This window comes from Girardinichthys multiradiatus, chromosome 12 (genome assembly GCF_021462225.1).
Source record: "Girardinichthys multiradiatus isolate DD_20200921_A chromosome 12, DD_fGirMul_XY1, whole genome shotgun sequence".
Classification (NCBI taxonomy): Eukaryota; Metazoa; Chordata; class Actinopteri; order Cyprinodontiformes; family Goodeidae; genus Girardinichthys; species Girardinichthys multiradiatus.
In genome coordinates, this window is record NC_061805.1 from 4,662,509 (window position 1) to 4,680,556 (window position 18,048).

General features: G+C 43.9%; 1 protein-coding gene across 2 annotated transcripts in view; it reads left to right on the top strand.

Annotated features, from left to right (window-relative positions):
* LOC124877713 (tenascin-like) overlaps window positions 1–18,048 on the top strand; it is a 253,511-nt gene that overhangs the window by 227,906 nt on the left and 7,557 nt on the right. For both annotated transcript variants that reach the window (XM_047381138.1, XM_047381139.1), the window contains 4 exons: window positions 10,454–10,576; window positions 11,192–11,335; window positions 11,678–11,797; window positions 13,902–14,045. In XM_047381138.1, the coding sequence (XP_047237094.1) occupies window positions 10,454–10,576; window positions 11,192–11,335; window positions 11,678–11,797; window positions 13,902–14,045 (531 nt within the window). The remainder of the gene's footprint in view (window positions 1–10,453; window positions 10,577–11,191; window positions 11,336–11,677; window positions 11,798–13,901; window positions 14,046–18,048) is intronic.

Below are 18,048 nucleotides of genomic sequence, written 5' to 3' on the forward strand. Positions count from 1 at the left end.
TAGACGCGCACGTTAAATTAGTCTCACTAGAAAATCTACTAACATTTCTGTTTTCCCTTACACAATAATTCCTCACAGTTTTGATGCATCAGTTGCCACCAAACATTATCAGTATGATCATAGTAGTCAGAAAAGTGATGAATCTCTCTTCGAATCTGCTGATGAGTATTATTAGTCAGATTAACCACACATTGTCTTTGCTGTACCTTTCCCAAAATGAACACAAGAGTTATAAAAATACTTGCAATACCAATCATTAGCATCAGAACAGACCATCTTCCATATACCTGCATCGTGACCTTGAAGTGGAATATCCTTTCTTCTGGTACTGAAAGCAAACAGTTTTTTCCAAAGAAAACAAATTATAAACACATCTTAAAAAACAAAAAAAACAAACATTCTGCTGCCTCTCCTGAGTGGCTTCTGCGCTTCAAGCTGCCCTGTCACCAGTCTGGTACAGGTGGGCGGTCGTAGGAAGCTCCTCTAGAAATATATTTAGAAACAGGAACTCTAACCTGCTGGAAGTTAGGCTTCCATAGTCCAACTAAACAATGGAAATGAACACATTCAAATTTGTAATAATATTAATAGCTCTCAAATCATGTGCCATCCTCCATTTTCCTGTCCTTTTTTTCTCTACTGGCAAGATAGGTGTATTCCACGAGGAGGAGTCAGCCGACTCACACACCTGCATTCTACAGCCCCTCTATTGTGCTCTCAATGCCCAGTTCAGCGGTGGGTTTATGAGGGTATTGAGATCTCCAGATTGGTTGATCAGAAGTAAGCTGAAAGGTAATAGGAGTACAGTGTATGAGACCTATGTCTGTAGGACCTTCAGCCCAAAGTGTGGAGGGCATGCTCTGTACAACAGCAGCTGCCAGTGGGTGATCTGATTTTTCTCTGCCATGATGTCTGTCTAACTGTACGTGTTCCAGGGTACCTACATCTGTGGAATGATTAAGAATGCGATAAGTGTTCCCTGAAGGTTAATAGGAGAGGTTATGAGTGGAAGAGAGATGCCAATCTTGTAGGGAGAGGGAGCGTTTTAACACCCCCCCTAACTCACGTGCTTCATGTCCTGGATGGAGGGCTAAAGAAACGTGGGGAACGCCATCAGACCACATTTTAAACCACTCTTCTTGTTCTTTTGATAACTGTACAGAGGCAACAACGCCCTCTGGAGCTACATAAATATCAGTGGTGACAATGTCCCATGTCGTACCCTCCAGTTCTTCAGCAAAGCTTTCCTGATAGCATTCACAGTTATTTCTGTCATAAAACAGTGTGACATGTGGTGGGTCAGGGGGAGGAACATAGGGTGCCAGAGTGGAGATCCAGGATTTCCACCGAAGGAAGGAAGAGAGAACATCTCTGCATGCCGTGATTTCTGGGTGTAGAAAGACCCAGTAAATTTTAGCCATAGGATCGGGCAAGGGCTGGATTAAATACAGTCCATGTGAAAAGTGCATGTTGCTGCCACATGAAAGTTGGGTGCCATTAGGAAGATGCACCTGTAGTCTGTCTGACCCACACAGAATGGTTGCGCCCATTTTGATCAACATGTCTCTGCCCAGTAAATTTACTGGTGTGTCTGTGGACACTAAGTAGCTGTGGTTCAAAATTTGCCCTCCTATTTCAGTTCTTAGGGGCTTGGTGTAAGGTAGGACCTGTTTAGCCCCAGACAACCCCATGACAGTGGTAGTCCTTGTGGAGAGAGTGTTAGGAGGGGCTTGTTGGATGGTTGAGCATGTAGCCCCAGTGTCCACTAAAAAAGGAAGACTTTGTTCATACACCGTCACGGACAGTAAGGGGTCCTCAGTCCCTCTGTCCGGGGGGTTCTGTGGGGACCCTCAGTGGTGGTCTGGCCAGAGACTGGGCTCATCCCAGGCTGGCAATTGGAGTGAAGGCTGCTGCTGTTGGCCTCCACGTGATGGACCACCTCGTCCCCTTTGTGGGCATCTCGCAGGCCCTCCCATAGGTCCATGCCATCCATAACCCACATGTGGACCGCGTTTGTAGGGACAATTCCTGCTCCAATGACCAGGCTCTTCACAGTAATAGCACACATCAGCATTCCCCCACCTCCGTGGCGGTCCTCGCTGGAATCCCCTTCCCCCGGGCCCACACTGCCCCCTGAAACGTCCAGCCTGAGCCTTATAAGGACCAGGGGCCATGGGCTCCTGTGCAAACGTGTCCTGGTGGCCAGGAAAGGGAGGAGCTTGTGGTGGGTGAGACACAGCACCTTCATACATTATTTAGTGGTTTTATTCTCTTTTTTCTTGTCTCCCGCTTTTTGTTTTGCTTCGGCTAACTGCATTTTTAGTAACTGAGTTTGCAAAGCTTTAAGTTCTTCCTTATCCTTCTTGTATTCCTCTCTTATTTTAGATAAATGGTGAATTAAATGGTGGTCCCATATTCCAGTATCAGCTCCTGCTAAATCAGGATTGTCCTCCATGTTGGTTTTAACCTGTGTGGGTAAACCTCTTAACACAGTATCTCTGAACCAATCCCTCTGTGGGCCCTCATTGGCCGGATTAGTACCGGTTTGTGTTTGCCACATGGATTTACACTGGTCCAAATATTCTCTTGGATTGGTATTTGGATTCCATTCAAATTTAGGGATAGTGCGCCCCCTTGTTACAGGGTATAACTCCCTCAACGCGTCCCCTATGTCTTGGGCATGGAGAGAGAAATGAGCTGTGTCTGGGAAGAGAAGGGAGCGAGCATTCGCTTCAACCTTTCTACAGCTGTGTGGTTTCATGCAACGTGCTGCAATTGCACGGTAGTCACCTAGAGCTAAAGTGGTGCCTGCTTTAAGATAATCTAATGTTTGTAACCAAATAGAAGCCCCCTCAGTTACGGGTGGGAGCTTGTCGCAGAGTGTGGTAAGATCCCCCAAGGAAAAAGGCTTATATTTGCGCTGATCCCCGGACCCAGGTAGATGAAGGAGGGGCAACTGTTTTCTATAGAACCCAGGCTCCCCTCTTGATGCCACCTGGCGGAGGACGCGTGGTTGCATGGTTTGAGTTTCTGGTTGGGGGGCACTGCGCTCAGGTGTGTCTTCTAGTGGTTCATGCAGGGTTGAGACGACTTCATCATTTTCCTGGGCCTCACCTTCCACACTAGGAGTGTGTGAAGCCCAAGGAGTAGATGTCTGTGGTGGAAATAATCTATGAGGAAGTGTGACATCAGGCTGCCATTCACCATGCACAGCAACGGTCACTGAGCCTACTTGCTTAGATGGGGCAGGTGTTGTCATGGTCATGCTTTGGGGTGAATAATCTGTGCAGGGTGAACGGGGTGAGAGATGGTGCTGAGATGGAGTTAAAGTTGGGATGGGAATTGTTGCACCATCCAAGATTTCTCGCATTTTTCTTAGCTTAAACCCATCTGGGCTTACTTGAGTATAAGTGCCAACAGAGAGTGCTTCAGAACTAGCTGGATCAGGTACAGACAGAGAGTCTTGTGATTCAGATGAGAAATAAATTAAGTCCTGTTGTTCGTCTTGTGGAGCTGTAGGGGCGGGACAGTAGGTGAGAGCAGTCTGTGGGCTGGGCAAGCCACGAACAGTTACATGCCCTTCTTTGACGTCAAGTACAGGGTACAGCCCTGTGGGAGGAGATGTAGGAGGAGAAGGAGACTGGGCGGAAGCAGTGGGAGGTTCATAGGGTGGTGACTTGTCAGCTACGTCCTTATTCCTGTCAGTGTGTGGTTCTGTATGTGTGGTGTCTGGTTTATCAAACATTGCATATTTTCCTCCCTGCCATATTAACACCATCTGAGACCAGAATGTCTCATCTTTTGCTGCCTTGTCCTTTGTCTCTTTAAACGCGCCTTTAAACCATCCACTGTCTTTGCATTTTTCCTCAGCCAACTCTTTTTCTTTCTTAGCCTTCTTCATATTCAGCCAAAACCATCTTCCAACACTTTTTCTGCTCTTTTCATCAGTTCCATCCTTTTCAACTTCATCCTGTATTTTCTGATCAATTTTTTAAATCAACTTTTCAGCCTGTTTGCCATCCTGAGTCTGCTGTACCAGTTGTCTCACAACATACACCTGTTCCTTAAATGTTTTCCACACCGGTGCCTCTGCACTTGACTCTGAGTCATCCGTTTCCCTATCAAATTCTCCGTTCATGTTTAGAAGAAAAGTTTTCGCTCCCTTCTGTAAAACGTTTTCGCACCCTAGAAAAGTATTCCCACCTTTCTTCACTCCACTCTGTTCATTCACTGGTCAACTGAGGCCGTCCAGAAAATATGGCACGCTATGTCCCTGGTATCTGGACTATTTTGAGAGTGACATACACACGTCTCAAGACACCTCAATTTTCCCCCAAACCAAGCAGCTTATCAGCACCCTGTCATTGTTGACACCAGTTAGGTTTCCATACAGGAATGCTGCATTCATTCACCTGCAATGAGAGTCTGGCGAACCGCTGCGCCTCTCTCCAGTCATACCGTATTTTTCACACACTCCTCCTAACAAGTCTGTCTCACAGATTATCCCTTCTGTGAACAGCTCATCGATTTTATGTGTTTGTGTATTATGTACTTTTCTCTGGAGTCCACTAGATGTCCTCCAAGTCTAACTATTCTTGCTGAATTATCCTATTCTAGCTCATAGTTTTCTCATGCTGGTCTTGTTACAAATGTCATTTATAACTCACAGTCATGCTCTCACTGTTACTGGTCTTACAGATTCATACAAACTGTTCACAGTAACTTATAGCTTCACAGGACTTCAGACTATGTGTTTTATGAATTACCACATCTGTAATCTGGTTTTATTGAGACAGAACTCGAATAAAACACGGCATTCAAACCTTTGTGTTTTTGCCTGGTCTTAGCTTTCTGACTCCAGAATACAATGCACAACCTAGGGACTTTAACCCTTATCCAGAGGGACTCTAACCCTCAAATTCCAGGGGACTCGAACCCCGTTTTTTGAGGGACTCTAACCCTTAATTCCAGGGGACTCGAACCCCCATTTTTGAAGGACTCAAACCTTAAGAAAACTGTTTACACTTTGGAGCTTCCCACCCTCCAGGACTTCAACCCAGCAAAATCGTGAATTCTCGTGAGAAACCATGTATAGTTGCCAACTCAGGAAACACACGGGCCTCAAACCCTATTTCTCACTTTACTTTGCTTGACCTCTTTTATATTATATTATCTTAACACACAGGTCTACACATTTTAAATTTAGCAGAACATTTCACTTACTCAGACATCTGACAGCAAGAATTTAGGCCTATCGACAATGCCAAAAGAGCAGAGTTCGTTTAAACAGGTTCTGCCTTACCTTTGTTAGAGGTGAGGAGGGTACCCTGGTGTCAAGACATCTTTTGGTGAAGTTCTGATTTAGCCAAAAGTCCTCGCTTTTCCCAAATCACTTAAATGTCTAAGAAAGCAAAACACAGACTAGAGGTTGAAGCTGATTCACCCGGCCGGGGAAGAGAGGTGCTGTCTCTGTGTAGTCAGGAACACTTCTGCTCTTCTCTCCCCTGCACCGTTCTTTTATTGAACACACACATACCAGGGAATTTGTTGTGCAGCGCCTTATCAGTTTCTCACACATTCTTTTGCTGCAGACAGTTTCTCATACATTCTTTGGCTTGTTGTGGAATTTTCTTATCAAAGTGGGTAGAAGTTGACTCATAACAAGAGAAAATCCGGACTTTGTTTTTATAAGTTTTATTCAAAGGCATTCAGCGTTTGAAGACCCTGACACTGAGGTTAGTCAGTGAAACAGAGCCCCGATCAACATTTACACACAGTATTTATACCAGAACACACACATACCAGGGAATATACATTTCCCATTTGTTGTGCAGTGCCTTATCAGTTTCTCACACATTCTTTTGCTGAAGACAGTTTCTCATACATTCTTTGGCTGCAGTCAGTTTCTCGTACATTCTTTTGCTGAAGGTCAGTTCTGAGGCATCTTCTATTGATGAAACTGACACATGCACTCACACCCTTTAGTGCCTGTTTTTTCAAGTTCACAAATAATACATATTGTTCTGCACAGTTAACTTTCTAAGCGCTACAGGTTCAGACTAATTCCACACTGTTATGAACATAAGAGCACATTACACTTTGTTATATATAACACCTTCTACTAACAGCTAGATGTTGATACCTGAACACATGTTTCAACAGAATAATGATCAACCAAGCACACATGGAAGTGATAGAACAGGTAGCTTCAGGAGTGGTCCTGACATCAGGTGTGATGTAAATTTATGCTTAAAAGGCTGGATCTGTGCCAGGAAACCAACAACATTAACTATGCTATAGCATTTCTGATATGAAGAGTGGTTCTATCCAAACAGAATCATGTCAGGAGCCTGTCGAAGGCTGCAGCAAATCTATTTATCCAAATATTAGTGAATTGTAACCAAGTGTCCACCAGGGAAAATACACAATAATTTCAAACCTATGCACCCAATTCTTGTTTTAAAAATTCACTAAATCAGAATCAGAATCAGAATCAGAAAAGCTTTATTGCCAAGTACGTTTTTGGACACACAAGGAATTTGTTTTGGCATAGTCGGTGCAATACAGTACAAATTAAACAGTACAAACATATCTACAATATAATATAAATATAAGTGCACAGTTTTAAGTGAGTGAGAGTAAATATAGAGCAGTATAAGATGCAAGAGCAATACAACAGTGCAGATGATCATTGTGCAAGTAAAGCAGTGCAAGTAAGCAGGAGTCCAAGCTGAGCGTTAATGTAACGCATAGAGTTACAGGTTACAGGTGTCCTGTCAGCAAAAAAAGGGGGGGTGTGGGTGAAAGGGAGAGTGTCAGTGTGGTTTCCGGGCTTTGTTAACCAGGCTGGTGGCAGATGGGAAAAAACTGTTCTTGTGGCGTGAGGTTTTGGTCCGGATGGACCGCAGCCTCCTGCCAGAGGGGAGAGTCTCAAAGAGTCTGTGACCGGGGTGGGAGGGATCAGCCAGAATCTTCCCTGCCCGCTTCAGGGTCCTGGAGGTGTACAGTTCCTGGAGCGACAGTAGACTGCAGCCAATCACCTTCTCAGCAGACCGAATGACACGCTGCAGCCTGCCCTTATCCTTGGCTGTAGCAGCGGCGTACCAGATGGTGATGGAGGAGGTGAGGATGGACTCAATGATGGCTGTGTAGAAGTGCACCATCATAGTCTTTGGCAGGTTGAATTTCTTCAGCTGCCGCAGGAAGAACATCCTCTGCTGGGCTTTCTTAATGAGGGAGCTGATGTTTGGCTCCCACTTGAGATCCTGGGAGATGATGGTTCCCAGGAAGCGGAAAGATTCCACAGTGTCAATTGTGGAGTCACAGAGGGTGATGGGGGCAGGTGGGGCTGGGTTCTGCCTGAAGTTCACAACCATCTCCACTGTCTTTAGAGCGTTGAGCTCAAGGCTGTTCTGGCTGCACCAGTCCAACAGATGGTCCACCTCCCATCTGTATGCGGACTCGTCACCATCAGAGATGAGTCCGATCAGGGTGGTGTCGTCCGCAAACTTCAGAAGCTTGACAGACTGGTGACTGGAGGTGCAGCTGTTGGTGTACAGGGAGAAGAGCAGAGGAGAGAGAACACAGCCTTGGGGGGAACCGGTGCTGATGGTCAGGGAGTCAGAGACGTGCTTCCCCAGCCTCACGCGCTGCTTCCTGTCAGACAGGAAGTCAGTGATCCACCTGCAGGTGGAGTCGGGCACACTCAGCTGGGAGAGCTTCTCCTGTAGCAGAACTGGGACGATGGTGTTGAAGGCAGAGCTGAAATCCACAAACAGGATCCTGGCATAGGTTCCTGTGGAGTCCAGGTGCCGGAGGATGAAGTGAAGGGCTAGGTTGACTGCATCATCTACAGACCTGTTGGCTCTGTAGGCAAACTGCAGGGGGTCAAGGAGGGGGTCGGTGATGTCTTTTAGGTGTGAGAGCACAAGGCGCTCAAAGGACTTCATCACCACAGAGGTCAGGGCGACGGGTCTGAAGTCATTAAGCCCTGTGGTCCTTGGCTTCTTGGGAACAGGGACGATGGTGGAGGACTTGAAGCAGGCTGGCACATGACATGTCTCCAGTGAGGTGTTAAAAATGTCTGTGAAGACTGGAGACAGCTGATCAGCGCAGTGCTTCAGGCTGGCTGGTGAGACAGAATCCGGACCAGCAGCTTTCCGGGGGTTCTGTCTCCTGAAGAGTTTGTTGACGTCCCTCTCCTGGATGGAAAGAGCCGTCCTCGGCGTGGGTAGGGGGCTGGTGGGGGGGAACTTCAGGGTGGGGGTTGGAGGTGCCAAGGCCCCTCTTGAGGTTGGGGAGGTGGGGGTGGTGGATTGTGGCTGCAGCTGTTGGGGGGCGTCGTGGGAGATGGTTGCAGGACTGTCCCTTTGTCTTTCAAAGCGGCAGTAGAACTCGTTCAGGTCGTTGGCGAGGCGTCGGTCGTTGATGGAGTGGGGGGCTTTCGGCTTGTAGTTGGTGATTTGCTTGAGCCCTTTCCAGACAGACGCAGAGTCGTTGGCTGAGAACTGGTTTTGGAGCTTCTCAGAGTACAGTCGTTTGGCCTCTTTCACTGCCTTGCCAAACTTGTACTTGGCCTCTCTGTATATGTCTTTGTCCCCACTCCTGAAGGCCTCTTCCTTATCCAGTCTTAACCTTCTGAGTTTAGCTGTGAACCAGGGTTTGTCGTTGTTGTAACTCACCCTGGTGCATGATGGTACACAGCTGTCCTCACAGAAGCTGATGTAGGAAGTCACAGCCTCTGTGTACTCGTCCAGACTGTTGGTAGTAGTCCTGAACACATCCCAGTCTGTACAGCCTAAACACGCCTGGAGATTCTCCACAGCCTCACTGCTCCACTTCCTTGTCGTCCTCACAACAGGTTTGCAGAGCTTAAGTTTCTGCCTGTATGCAGGAATCAGGTGGACCATGATGTGGTCGGATTGGCCCAGTGCAGCACGTGGGACGGCGTGATAAGCGTCTCTGATGGTGGTGTAACAGTGATCCAGAATGTTGTCCTCTCTGGTCGGACATTTTATAAACTGTCTATATTTGGGGAGTTCGTGGGTCAGATTACCTTTGTTAAAGTCACCAGCGACGATTACTAAGGAGTCCGGGTTGGTCCGCTCCACACTCAGTATCTGGTCGGCGAGCATGCGCTGTGCGACCTGCACGTTAGCTTGCGGCGGGATGTAAACACCGACCAGGATGAACGAAGCGAACTCACGGGGGGAATAGAAAGGCTTACAGTTTATGATGAAGGCTTCCAGGTCTGGAGATCAGTGCTGCTGAATCACTGTCACGTCGTTGCACCAACCACTGTTGAGGTAAAAACAGATTCCTCCACCTTTCGCTTTGCCGGAGAGTTCCGTGTCTCTGTCCGCTCTGTAGAGCTGGAATCCTGCCAGCTGCAGCGCAGAGTCCGGTATTAATCCACACAGCCACGTCTCCGTGAAGCACAAAACTGCCGATGAATAAAAGTCCCTGTTTTTCCCCAACAACAGTTGTAGTTCCTCCATTTTGTTGGGAAGTGAGCGCACGTTAGAGAGAAATATTCCAGGTAACGGTGTTCGTAGTCCACGCTGGCGAAGACGTACCAGCACCCCAGCCCGTTTCCCTCTCTTCCGGCGTTTCACCGCGTGAACAAAGGTGAGCGCACCTTTGACCAGAATGTCCAAAAATTCCAGAGCAGTAGGTAGAAATGTTGGAAATAACTCCTCTGGTGTAGTAGCCCTGATGTTCATGAGTTCTTCTCTGGTGAGAGAGCTCCGGGTACCATCACAGAAGACCGTTTTAAAGCAAAAAACAAAACAAAACAATGCGCACCAACACGCCGAGGCGACCATCTGCGGCGCCATCTTGTTGTAAATTAGAACATTACTACACTAACTTCAATTGCTAAAGTTAAACTCATATCAGGACAAGTAGTTGCTCCTAATCCTAATCTTGTGTGTCCAAATCTTCCAAAATGTTGTCTTTACCTACCTGCCCCCCTGTGTTTTTGCCTGGTTTTCTAAAAGAGCTGGTGGCGGTGATGGATGTTGGGGGGTGGTTGGTTGTCCGTGTCACATAAAAGGCTTGTCTGTCCATGTGTCCCTTGTCCTCCCTGGGTTGCATTGCTCATTTTTTACTTTCGTGTATGGTTCATGAAATGAGGCCAAGTATATCTCCTCAAGTCTGTTATGCAAAATGCTGCGGCTCGCCTCTAACTGGGAAGGGTCTCTCTGTGAGACAGGAAGGGAGCTCCTGTCTTTTGATCTCTCTCTTGCTCCATTTGTGTAAATGACTGCCTTTCATTGGAGGATCTGCACAGGCTACAATAACTGAATTTGTGTGTCTTCTTCTGTCTGCTGCTTCGATATGTCAATATTAGCTCCTCAAGCATTTAGTTCCACAGCATTCAGAGCACATAGTGACTAAATCTTCTGTTTAACTTGTTATTTGCATTTGTGTGTTTCTGTCCCATCTTTACCAGCCCTGGGCTCACCTAAAGGCATCCGCTTCTCTGGAGTGACCGACACATCCGCCACCATTCACTGGCTGACTTCACGAGCTCGGGTGGACAACTACCAGGTCACCTATGTGCCAGCCCATGGAGGTTGATATCACTGCTACATCCGCAACAGCTTCACATTGAGTTGTTATCAATGTTTATTTTAAGAGATCTTGAAATATTAAAAGTATATTTTAAAAGGTTTAGTATTACATTTTGAGACCTGCTTAAATTGGTTTTCCAGATCATAAATAACTTTCCTGCCAAGTATGGAGAGCTGAGCCCCCACATACACCAACACAGTTGCCTCAAGAAATACACTGATGCTGCCCCCTGCTGACCACTTACAGGCAGCCCACTATGCATATCTTTAAATGGGCAGTTAAAAGTAATTACAAAAAATGGGGAACAGTAGTGAAATTAATTGTGAGTAATTCAGTTATTACAGTTTCAAATGTAGGACTGAGATGTTAGACCTGACATCTACCTCAGGTGAAAGGGAAATACAAACGTAATATGATAAAACACAAATAGAAACAAGCATACTTTTAAAATAACGAACCACAAATCTATTTCTATATTAGTTTGCGGGTCACTTTAACAGAAAAGTCAATTTCTTTCTATCTGACTTCATTATATAGAATACATTTGTAGGAAAGAGTTCCTTTCAGTGGTAAAAAAAAAAAGTGGTATCAGTTGCTGAATGGTTTAAACTCCCAGGTGTTGCTAAGACGCTGACAGTGGACGGCTCAAAGTCACACACCCTCCTGCCGAACCTAACGCCTGGGGTCACTTATGAGGTCACCATTGTTGCTGTCAAGGAGCAGAGAGAGAGTGAGCCTGGATCTGACAGTGTCACCACAGGTAATCTACACTGCAGCATGCATACAGATATTCCTCATCTTTTACTTTGTTATTCTGTGTTTGTTGTGCTGCACGTGTGTATTCAGCTTATAAACCTCCCATCAGATACAGTGATAACACAGAACTCATTGATTTTCCTGTTTGTCTTGTTAGACTGTTTCTTGCATAATTTGTTCCCAGGTCTTAATGGATGAGAGTTTATTTCTATGACAATGTGGCTAAACATCTTCTGGGTTTAAATGATGTTGGATCAACTTCACTTGTCATGTTGTGCTTACTGTGTGTGTGTGTGTGTGTGTGTGTGTTTGTGTGTGTGTGTGTGTGTGTGTGTGTGCGCCACAGCTCTGGATAAGCCACGTGGACTGACTGCAGTCAACATCACAGACACTGAAGCTCTGCTGCTATGGCAACCAGCCATCGCAACTGTAGATGGCTACGTCATCACATACAGTGCAGACTCTGGTATGCACATATGCATAAACACTTTCAAAATCAAACAGGTAATGCACTTGCACTGAAATAATGTGCATTTTATTACTCAATAAATAGCACAATACAAAATACAAAAACAATCTGATTTCACTCAAAGTGAAGAATGGATTTACTCCCAAAATTCCTATTGAGTACAACTAATAGGAGGTGATCAATTACCAGTAGATATATGATTGTTACATCAGTGCTAAATATGCAGCTAAAGTTAATTTCATCCATTAATATTAGTCATTAAGGTTTTCCAGTTGTAAATAAATGTTTAAAATAAATGTTTGAAGTTGTAAGTCAACTTTTGACACTGTGGAAAAATCATAAGCTTTAAGTGATTATGCAAGAGATGAAGTTAGAACAGAGAGAATAAAGAGATGTTTATTTGAAGATCAGTTCCCAAACCAGAAGCTGAAAATGATGTGTGAAACCTAAAGCCTTGTGTTTTCACATTGTGTGTAATTCCATAGTTACAAGGCAAAGTTTTTACCCTGTTTCACGAATGAAACTGTAAAATCATTGAGCTGTGTTGTCATTAGCTTTACTGCAGGATGTGAAAGGGAAGTAGAGCTCAGAAAAGCAAGCTAAATCAATGCATTATTGTTTCACTGTAAAGCAAACAACAAAACAATATATTGTTTCTGTGGAATCATTCAACAGATTTGTGTAAAAAGTTATTAAATAGAGAAAACATAACACAAAACAGAAAAAAACTGTGGAATCATTCAACAGATTTGTGTAAAAAGTTATTAAATAAAGAAAACATAACCAAAAACACAAAACAGAAAAAAACTGGAAACATCTCAACAGATTTCAGCATTTTGCAGCAGAAAGCTGTGCAGCAGTCTGGTGGTTCTGGTTTAACGCCATGGTACCATTTACCTGACAGTAACAGTTCAGAAACTTAATGGAAAGGGTGTGAGGAATGGCTGATGTTCAGAGCCCTGTTCCTACATTCTGCCTGCCATATTGAAGCTGGAGTACCACAGTGAGATACAGTCCAGTAACTAATCTTCACCTCAGCTCTGCAGAATGCTGTGGGGCATCAAGGGTGCCATGTTTGTTTCAGGTTCTTTAGAAAGTGCTGTCTCTGAATTTCTTGATCTTTTTTGTGTTCTTCACAGGTGAGGTCATTTGGGATCTGGCCTCTGGAATGTGATGATGATGCAACCCCTCTCTTTACTGCTCAATAGCTGATATATCAACAAGCTTAACCCAAACAACTTCTATAATGCTACTGAGCTTCAAAGCTCAGTAGCAAAGATCCAAATCTGCATTAGGTCCAGAAAGTGTTTTTTAAATAAACTTAGTCTTTTTTTCTTCTTCCTTTACCGTTTATTCATTTGCTTTCTCTGAACTTAAGGTTGGAAATCCTTCTTTGGTTATCTTCATTTAAAACCTAATTTGTAGCAGCATCGCAGGAATGCCTACGCCTTGTGTGTGTGTGTATATATATATATATATATATATATATATATATATATATATAAATATATATACAGTATTGTGCAAAAGTTTTAGGCAGGTTTGAAAAATTGCTGTAAACAAAGATGTTTTTAAAAATTTAAGTGTTAATTTATTTTCATCAATCAACAAAATGCATCAACAAAAAATAATTCTAAATCAAATCAATATTTGGTGTGACCACCCTTTACTTACAAAACAGCATCAATTCTTCTAGGTACACTTGTACACAGTTTTTGAAAGAACTCGGCTGGTAAGTTGTTTCAAACCTCTTGGAGAACTAACCATAGATCTTCTCTGGATGTAGGCTTTCTCACATCCTTCTGTCTCTTCATGTAATCCCAGACACACTCGATAATGTTGAGATCAGGGCTCTGTGGAGGCCATACTGTCACTTCCAGCAAATCTTGTTCTTGTTTACGCTGTATGTTTGGGTTTTCTCATGTAGCATTTTGTAAATTGATAAAAAAATAAACAATCATCACTTATATTTCTGAACGCATTCTTTGTTTACAGCATTTTTTCACACCTGCCTAAAACAAAACGTTTGCACAGTACTGTATATATATATCTATATATATATAGATATATATTTATCCTTGTCTCTCTGTGTGTCTCCCAGTGGCTCCTGTGATGGAGCGTGTGTCAGGAAACGTGGTGGAGTTTGAGATGAGCTCTTTGAAGCCGGCAACACTCTACACTTTGAAGGTCTATGCGGTGAAGGACTTGGCCAAGAGTGCAGCCACTACAACAGAGTTCACCACAGGTACGTGTCTGTCCTTACATGTGGATCAGCTGTTTAATCTCACATGGAGGAAGAGAGTTTGTTTACTGTTAACTTTGGCTAATTCCTAAAATTCATTGTGTAATTGTACAGTGTCTGGCCAAAGTATTCAAACCCCTTGTTCAATAATGTTTTGCATTTCAAAACCATAAATTTCAAAATGTGCTGTTAGCAATTTATTCAATTCAACTCAAAAATACTTTACAAATGCCAAAGGGAAATTAAATGTTGTTGTAGCTCATATTATGCAGGTTTCTTCAAAGAGCCGTTATAGATGCTGCTGCCTGTGGGCAGGAGGGATCTCCTGTAGTGGTCTGTCTTATAGCAGATCTGAAGAAGCCTCTGACTGAAGACACTCTGTTGTTGTACAACAGTCTGTTGAGGAGGATTCTTAGGTTTCTCTATAATGTTCTTCATTTAATAAAGCATCCTTCTTTGCACTGTGATTGCCAGAGGTTCAAGAGGAGTCCCCAGAACAGAGCCAGCCTTCTTTGTCAGCTTGTTGAGCTTTTTTAAATCCCTGGCTCTGAAGCTGCTTCCCCAGCAGATGATGGCAAAAGAGATCACACTCTCCACAACAGACATATAGAAGATATGTAGCATCTTGCTGCAAACACTGCAGGACCTAAGCTTGCGCAAGAAGTACAGTCTGCTTTGTCCCTTCTTGTAGATGGCTTAACAGTTGCATCTACACTCCAGTCTGTTGTCCAGGTGAACACCGAGGTATTTATACTCCTCCACCACCTCCACGTATTGTACCGTGATGGAAATAGTTTTTGACTTATTCCTGTTTCTCTTAAAATCTACAATCATCTCCTTTGTTTTAGTCACGTTCAAGATGAGATGATTGTTTTCACACCATGCCACAAAGCGGTCCACCAGCTCCCTGTACTCATCTTCTTGTCCATCTCTGATTCACCCCACAACTGCAGAATCATCTGAGTATTTCTGCAGATGACAGGAGTCTGTTTTGTACTGGAAGTCTGAGGTGTACAGAGTGAAGAGGAATGGTGAGAGTTCAGTCCCCTGTGGTGCTCCTGTGCTGCTGACTACCTGGTTAGACACACAACCCTTCAGTCTCACAAACTGTGGTCTGTTTTTCAGGTAGTCTTTGATCCAGGAGATCGTTGAGACCTCGACTTGGGTATTCTGGGGTTTCTGACAAAGTAAATCAGGTTGGATTGTGTTAAATGCAATGGATAAATCAAAGAACATGATCCTCACAGTGCTGCTGGCTTTGTCCAGATAACAGTGGGTTTGTTGAAGCAGGTGTATGATGGCATCTTCAACTTCAACTCCACAGCAATAAGCAAACAGAAGGGGGTCCTGATAGTTTATTGTTTGCTTACTCAGGTGGGCCAACAGGAGTCTCTCTAGGACCTTCATGGTGTGGGATGTCAAGGTAACAGGTCTATAGTGTTTAAGAACTGATGGATGAGTTTTCTTTGGTACCAGAACAAGACGTGATCTTCTTCATCCCTGACCACACATCTCTGATATTGTTTTGCCAGAGCTTGCTCTCCAGCTTCTTCTTGTACACCTCTTTGCTGTGTCTTATCTTGACTTTAAGTTGCTTCTGTATGCTCCTCAATAATTTCCTGCCTCCCTTTCTGAAGGCTCTTTTTTCTTGTTAAGCAGGTCCTTCAGGTCACTGGTGATCCAGGGTTTGTTATTGGGGATTTTTCTCACAGTTCTGGTGGGGATGGTGGAATCCACACAGAAGTTAATATAGTTGGTGACACACTCACTCGTGGCATTGATGTCCTCTTCGTGTGGCTGGCACAATGTGTCTCAGTCTATAGCCTCAAAGCAACCCCGCAGTTCTCCTTCAGCTTCCTGTGACCATCTTCTCAAAGTTCTTTATATTACAGGTTGCGTCTGAACAAGGGGCATATATTTTGAGCAGAGAAAAACAAGATTGTGATCTGATTTACCTAGAGGAGGTCTTCCTTCAGCAATGTATAAGTCCTTGACATTTGCATAAAACAAATCCAACGTTTTGTTTTCTCTGGTAGAGCAGCTGACAAACTGTTGAAACTTTGGAAATGTAGCAGAGAGCGAAGCATGGCTAAAATCAACAGATATTGCCACAAACACATTGGAGTGTCTGTAGCTTAGCAACAACTCAGCTGATGGCATCACATGCAGTGTTGGCAACAGTGGAAGGTGGACCGTAAACTGTTGCCAGAAAAATATTGGTGAACCCTCTGGGTAAATAATATGGACGAAAACGTACTGCTAACAGTTCAATATCTGGACTGCAGAGACGACACGTCAGCGTAACATGTCCTGGATGACACCATCTGCTGTTCACAAGTACTGCCAGTCCACCTCCTTTGCGTTTGCCGCTCCTCTTTAAATATCCGTCTTCTTGTATGGTCAGAAAGCCTGGTAGAGAGACGCTGGAGTCGGAGATATTATCCTGCAGCAATATCTAAGTGAAACACATAATACTGCATTCCTTATACTCTGACTGGGTCCTTTGTAGGGCTGGGAGTTCATCCAACTTGTTTCCCAAATATCTCACATTGCCCATCATAATAGATGGAAGAGATTGTTTGAACTTCCTCCTTCTCTCTCTCCTCTTTGCTTCTGCTTTGCATCCATGGTGCCTCCTTTTCAACTCATCAGGGATTTGGGGTTGTTGTTGAAGTATTATTTGAGCTTTTGAGATATTAATCCGTTGCTCCTGGTTGTAAGAAAATACCCCGTTTCCATAGTGACGCACCATAAGAAATGTCCAAAAGTAGAAAAGTATTAGGAAAAGTCCTTCCAGCTGCACAGCATCCGATACCAGAGAGGACAGTTGTCCAAAAAACTCAATTATATCCAGTGCAAGAGAAATTCCCAAAATGAACGAATCAGAATGAAAAATAACAGAGCTACTCCAACCTGATGCCACGTTGAACGGCGCAATTCTAGAATCAGAATCAGAATCAATATGAATTATATGATTGACCAACAGAAAGTAATGCATAACTGTGATGTGTAAAGAAACTAATGCATGAGTTTTAATCCAGTCCAACCAACTGCCTTTAGAAGTTGTCTGATTAGTAATCAAAGTCCCACTGTGTGTGATTTAATCTCAATATAAATCCAGATGTTCTTTGAAAGCCTCAGGGGTTTCTTAGAGAACATTAGAAAACAAAAAGCATCATGAAGACCAAGGAACACAGTAGACAGGTCATGGAGAAAGCTGTGGAGATGTTTAAAGCAGAGTTAGGTTATAAAACAATAACCTAAGCTTTGACCATCTCACATAACTCTTTTCAATCCATCATCTGAAAATTGAAAGAGTATGACGCAACTACAACCTTACCAAGACATGACCATTCACTTAAACTGACAGGCTTTGCATGGAAATTCTGTTGGAGCTGCTGAAATTCACAGCTCATGTGGGAGAATCTGTACCCATCCATACTCTACACAAATTGGCCCTTTCTGGAAATGTGGCCAGAAAAATGCTATTAAAAGAAGCTGCTCTGGTCAGATAGGAACAAAATATAACTTTTTGATCTTCACACTATGTGTGGCAGAAAATTACTACTGTGCATCACCCTTACTCCAGATGCATTTATTCAGCAGGGACAGGGAAGCTGATCATACTTGATAGGAAGATGGATGGAACTAAATGCAGAACAGTCCTAAAGGAGTTGACACTGGGCCAGAGGTTCACCTTGTGGCAGAACAAGAACCCCTAAATTTCAGCCAGAGCTACAACTGAATGGTTTAAATTAAATCATATTCATGTGTTAGAATGGCCCAGTTAGTACCAGTTAGTACCGGTATGCCTTGAAAATCTAACACATGCACTTCGTCTACTCTGACAGAGTTTGAGCTATTTTGCAAAGAACATTGAACAAAAATGTCTGTTTCTAGATGTGCCAACCTGGTAGCGATAGACCAACAACTTACAGCTGTAAATGCAAAACAATTAGTAATGCAGGAGGCCTGAATATAAATGCATAATGCACTTTTCAGGTTA